This window comes from Chanos chanos, chromosome 5, assembly GCF_902362185.1.
Source record: "Chanos chanos chromosome 5, fChaCha1.1, whole genome shotgun sequence".
NCBI classification, from domain to species: Eukaryota; Metazoa; Chordata; class Actinopteri; order Gonorynchiformes; family Chanidae; genus Chanos; species Chanos chanos.
Window position 1 is genome coordinate 16,954,620 of NC_044499.1, and position 5,922 is coordinate 16,960,541.

A 5,922-nucleotide genomic window follows, 5' to 3' on the forward strand; every position below is an offset into this window, starting at 1 on the left:
TTTGAAACTGTAAACAGTGATATTGGGCTCTTAAATAAACTTCAATAGAAACATTGCAGAGTTTAAAACACTTCAGCATTCTGTTATGTGTCGTCTTTTTGTAGGGCTTTGGCTCACTCACCTCACAGACCAATTTGTATAAACTGAACTGTTGATTAAAATGTACTGACAGAATTTAAAACTGCATTTGAAATATATCTCCAAAATACTCTTTGAGATATCCCTCCGTTCTTTAAAATAAGTAAATAAAAAGGAAAAAAACACCACCACACAAAATAATATCAAATGGAAAAAAAAAAATTAGAATATGCAAACCCTTTAATTGCACATTAAAGGTGGCATGACAACTCAGAGCTGAAATTCAGACATAATTCATCATAAAGAAAGAACATGCCTAAACATCTGACATCACACATTAGTGAATGAGGAGCATGCAGCTCTTCTTTAACTGCTGTTTCCTGTGACAGCCATACTTCACTTTCATGCACATCACTTAATTTAAAAGATAAAACGTAACATTTAGAGTCAGACGGACACACAACCATGGCTAAGTGCAAGGGCTTAGCATAGAAGCGTATCTGAAGCACAGGAGTTCTTACAAAAATAGCTCCTCTGAAAATGTAGTTTATACAATGGAGTTAGTCATCACAGTGAATGGGCGTCTGAATCAACAGTTATATCAATATCTAACTGCGCCACCCTTTACAATGCTTTTGCTGCGTGTCTTAATAAAATACCAAAATCTCAAAAAAGTCCTTAAATTAGATTTACCTCCCACCCTCAACATGTCAACTAGCTTCCCCCTTTATAACATCTCTCCCTTACATATTTACAAGTGCTGAATTCCCTATACACCATCCATACAATTATTAAGAAACCAGAGACCAAACCATGATGACAGAACATACTGAACAGAAAAAAAATGGATTCTGTGCTGTAAGATGATTAACAGAACGAAAAAAGTAGTTTTGTGCACATGAAAACCTAGTTCAAGTTATTGATGGCTTCACAGCTACATTTTTACCCCTAACAAAAAGAGTTATTTGTAACGCATTATTAATACACCATTTTTCATAAAAGTGAGTGCCCCAGTACAACATCCGAGTGACATGAAGAACACTGAAGGACTGCTGAACCAAAATTCTGTAAGGCTATTGGTTAAGAATGAAGATGACTACTGTGATGTTCAACAGTTGCGTTCAGTACCTGTTAATTCAACCCTGTCCCTCTAGCTTCATATAATCCTTAAATAAAGACTTCGGGTGAAGGAAAACCTTCAGACATTCTGCAAGTACAAGACACAATTTAACCAAGTATCCCAGCAAGCCAAAGGCACCCAGCCCGGTATCTCCTCTAAGAAATCATCTGTGTTATTGTACCGATACCATTGAGCTCCACTTGTCATCTGGGGCTGTGAGCTTTTTAGGTCTATGGTACAAAAAAGGCATGGGAGACTGAGGTTGAGTTTGATCAGTGTGTTGGACATCTTATGAGTATTTCTTATCATCCCAGATGGGCAATTTGCTGACCAGAGCTTTGTGATCCAGTTTGATACTGGCCAGCAGGCCTCCTGGGTTCCCTGCAGAGCCTGAATAGTCTATCTCCTCTCCTTTAAGAGTAGTCATGTGACCACCCAGTGCCTTTAAGATGGCATTGCCGGCACAAATGTCCCATTTCTTGATGAACGTGACATGGATGTACACATCGGCCTGCTCATATTTATCATCAGTCGCGTCCAGGAGTGCAAGCACCTTGTAACCTGCAAAGAGTTCAGAGATATTATCCACCATCATGTATTAAAAATGTACATTTATGTTATACCTGTAAAAATCATCACGCTTTTTCATGGTAAAAAAACAAACAAACACACACACACAAAAACCCCCCGAAAAAACAAAACACCACTCTACAAAATCATGACAGGTTCGGAAGATGAGTTACCTGCGCCCCCTGCTGGAGTAACTTCTGTATTGTTCCCAAAAGCCTCGTGGACAAACGACTTCACCTTGCCCGCATGAGAGCGTGATACGATGAACTTGGGTGCACTGGAGCTGTAGGATGCGCGAGGCTTCACGTTTGATTCCTCACCGACAATGGCCCAAGCTGAGAGGTGAGCACATTTTTATAAGGTGAATAACCATAGTGTATTTCTGGTCAAACATTAGCTGTTAATCTTACAAAGTGCAATAACAATCATCAGTTTCAGTAAAACTTTGATCTTTGAGAACCAGTGTAGACAAAACTGCACTAAGAGCACACTAAACACCTTCTCCATGAATTATTTTGCACTGTAAAACATTAAAAAATACCATGGAAGCACCACTTCTTACAAAACACCACTGCTTTACATTTAACAGAGTCTAGCAGAGTGCATCTAAACTTATTCCTCTTTTACAAACCGTTTTTGACAACATTACGAGTGAGCACAAAATGCCTTACTGAGTGCTGCATCTTGCCAGGTTTCAAAACTGATGACATTGGTCCTGATCGTGCTGCTACAACATAATGTGTGTGACAATGTTTTAACAGTGTAAACAATTTAATCATACCTGTATACCCTGTGAAAGGCTTGTGGATCACACCTATGACAGGGCTACCATCAATGGCCACACAAACCATGGTTGTGACATACTGCCGAAGGTTTTCTGTTGAAGCAGGAACAGTAACAAAGTGGGTTTTTTTTTCTGGAACAGCATTCTAATAGGCAATCAACACTTCTATTTTTCTTTTACATAACTGAGCACACTTGTCTCGGCTCCAAATCAGATAAGATACATACACAAGCACACATACACATACACACAAAATCAGTGACTTGTAACAGGAAGAGCAAGTTCCATTTTCATGTGTACTTGAGTAACATTCTTTAAAAGGACATATGACTGATTGTGACACACCTGTGTACTCTTGAGTGGCATCCAGTGGGTCGATCCACACTGTGATACTTTTTGCAGGCACCTTTTTGCCAGCTTTGACTTTCTCAAGGATCTCACTGCTGATCTTGCCATCCCACTTGGTCAACTCGCCCTCTGCCTGATCGTGCTCCTCTGAGTTTACCTGATACATGAACAAAATAAGCACTCATCAAAATGAGCAAAAATCAATTTCTGTGCGGAATGTGTTCTGCTCCTTTTTGCATTCATTTGGGATCAACAAAACCTGCTTTCTACAACACAGTTATGGACCAAATTTTTAATGAAGGGTGCGGGTTATGGCAAAAAGATCTGCAAAGTATCTTATGCAGCGGCACTCCCACTATTGTCCCCACATATAATACAGATATGTGTCACAGTTCAAACAGTAACTGGATCATTGTAACCAACTTAGCTTCTGTTGAAGAAAGGATCTCTGTATTTAGACAATGCTTCTTAGGTCAACCAGTGTACAACACAGCTGTTAATATTCATGTGTAAGCTTACAAATGATGAATGGTCACAGTGAATTTTAATGAACTTCCATTTAGTGTTTCATTTTCCACTGACTCAAAGCTACTTAAATGATTTTTAGGTGCAAAATTGATGTAGTTCCAGTAGTGTCGAAACAATAATGCTGTACAATAATCATCATCATCATCACACTACTATCTCATTAGTAGCTAATTAGGTGCCTTGCACCATGAAATCACCCGCGGTGGTGGTGACAGGGAGCTTTGTGATAGTAGGCAAGTCATACAGGAGGATGGAATACTGTTGTATGATTTTCGGCGTTTGTAATCCTCATATCTTACCTGTAAGGTGGGATATGTGTTCTTTATCAGATAGTACATTTTTCTGTGGGAGTTCAGGTCTCCCAAAGTGAGTTTTTCACTGGCACCCTCCTTCGTTTTCCCTTTCGACCTCTCCTCCAGTGTGTTGTCCTCGCGAATTCGCTTCACCTCGCGCCCACCTTGTATAGCAGCTTCTACTGACAAAGCTAGGAGGTCTCTTAGATCGACTGTATCTTCAGTAATTTTCTGCCTGAAAGCGGATAGTCTATTCGATATCACCCCCGCGTAAAGGTGGTAGATCACACCGACTCCAAGTAAGCAAAACACAGCAACTCCAAGGGGGGACAAGCGAATGCCCATAGGAGCCATAGTATCGACAATAGCGAGCTATGAAAGCAGAGCTGTAAGACTCTCAATGGGCAAAATGTACAATTAACCGTTACCGAACAAGCTAGTCTCCAACTTTAAAATGCACTGGCATGTTTAACACTGATCAGCTGGCGACACTTTTGACACCAGCTAGCAAGCTAGCTAAATTAGCTCGTAAATCTAGACTGCTTCCTACTATGCTAACGCTGATTTAAAAAAACTTTACCAAGATAAACGAAGACCTTCAATTAATCACAATGCAAAAGTTTTCACTATTATTCTTTTGTCGTGACGGAAGCTGTTGTTTTGTCGGATATAGAAGCCTTCGAGGTTATCGGAGAGGAGTTTGCATTTCATTTAGCTCAGCTCCACGTCCACGGTAGATGACAGTCGAGGGTCAAAGTTGAGAGTTAACGTCACCGAAATATTTCCAGGTCAGGTGAAAAAACAGTGGACATAGAAATTAATTGTTCGATTTAAAAACGAGTTATAGCACAACGGGTAAGGCGCATGGAAGCACTTGACGTCCTTGTGTGTGGGTAACTGAAATGTCCACAACCCACGAAGCTTTTTAGTTCACTAGAACATCCCCAAAGACTGAATTTAGTCAATTAGTCTAATTTAAGTAAGTAAACACAACATGAGGAGGTTGCGTCAGTGAGAGTTGTGGAACAGTAGAGTGTACGGTGACGCATCTCTACAGATTTATACTCAACAAATCAAATCACATATGAGACTCAGTAAACTACTAGTGACTACTAATGAAAATACCTCATTAACGGTATGTAACCTGTAGCCACCACTAGATGCCACCAAACAACATTGTAAATAACTGATCTCCGCCAACGTTCTGTGGTTATGACAGTGGAATAGCAGTGTTGACCTAGGGGTAGGCTCAACAGTGCAATGAAAGGAAACGAATGATGTCAAGTCGATGATGCACATTATTATTGGCATTGTTTCCAAGAGAGATTTGGTACCGTAGTTTAATGAAACAGTACTCCGACCCGCACCCACGCTTCACATTCCCCCAAAAGGCAAACATGTCTGAAGAGTTTGTTAAAATGGCTTCCAAGAAAACTTCATGGTGCTCAGACAGCACAGACAAAACCCTCATGTGCTACAAGGTTCTGTTTTTTCTTTCTTTTCTTTTTTTTTTAAAGATGTATTACAACATGGCTTTTTAGTATAAAAGTATGTGCAATTTTTTTTTATAACACTTGTATTTTGAGTATGTTTTTTTTTTTTGTGGAAAATTAACTTTCACAACAGCCCTGTTGTATAATAGATATACTAATTTATAGGGTGTTCATCATAGTGTTATAAAGCTTGAGCTGTCAGATTTTGGATACCAGAGCAAAAGGCTCCAGTTTTCATCCAGAACCACAGGTATGTATCTTTTGACTTCATGTTGGCTCCGTTTGCTTCCTTGTGGCCGCATGATTGTAGTCCTGATCTGAGGTTTATTTGTGGAATAAGTTTTGGCATGGCAGTTTGTTTAGGGACAAGATGTTTTACTGTCTCTGTTTTCCTCTGATCCTTGTCTGTGACCCACAAACAGTGCTAGCTGAGAGGTAAATGGTGTGATGCTTTGATCAGAGAAAGAGAAAAGGAGAGAGGGAGGGAGAAAAAGAGAAAGGCACAGATGTTTTCAGCTGTGTTTTTGTCACTGTCATGCCGGAATCACTAATTCAGCACAGAGCAGTCCGTAGTAAAATGTTTCTGACTGATATTCATTGTAAATGAGGTAAAATTACCCCAAATCCAAGGCCAACAAAACAATCAAAGCAATTTACAAAGCAGTAGAGAAATCTCTAAGGTTGTTCTGCTGTAACAGTTGGCTTGCA

At 39.8% G+C, this 5,922-nt stretch overlaps 1 protein-coding gene across 1 annotated transcript; it reads right to left on the reverse strand.

Moving 5' to 3' along the window:
• Positions 1-340: 340 nt before the first annotated feature.
• On the reverse strand, positions 341-4,410 carry bpnt2 (3'(2'), 5'-bisphosphate nucleotidase 2). Its single transcript, XM_030774223.1, has 5 exons — positions 3,728-4,410; positions 2,898-3,057; positions 2,550-2,645; positions 1,942-2,103; positions 341-1,759 (listed from the first exon to the last, which is right to left on the reverse strand). Exons 1-5 carry the CDS (start codon positions 4,073-4,075, stop codon positions 1,488-1,490), a joined length of 1,038 nt encoding a protein of 345 aa, XP_030630083.1. The 5' UTR covers positions 4,076-4,410; the 3' UTR covers positions 341-1,487.
• Between the last annotated feature and the right edge of the window lie 1,512 nt (positions 4,411-5,922).

Excerpts from the sequence above, each read along its gene's own strand:
- bpnt2 (XM_030774223.1), bottom strand. The coding sequence starts at position 4,075 with ATGGCTCCTATGGGCATTCGCTTGTCCCCCCTTGGAGTTGCTGTGTTT. Across the intron at positions 2,646-2,897 it reads TGCCACTCAAGAGTACACAG|AAAACCTTCGGCAGTATGTC; the intron begins GTGTGTCACAAT and ends CTGCTTCAACAG. Across the intron at positions 2,104-2,549 it reads GCCTTTCACAGGGTATACAG|CTTGGGCCATTGTCGGTGAG; the intron begins GTATGATTAAAT and ends CTCACCTCTCAG.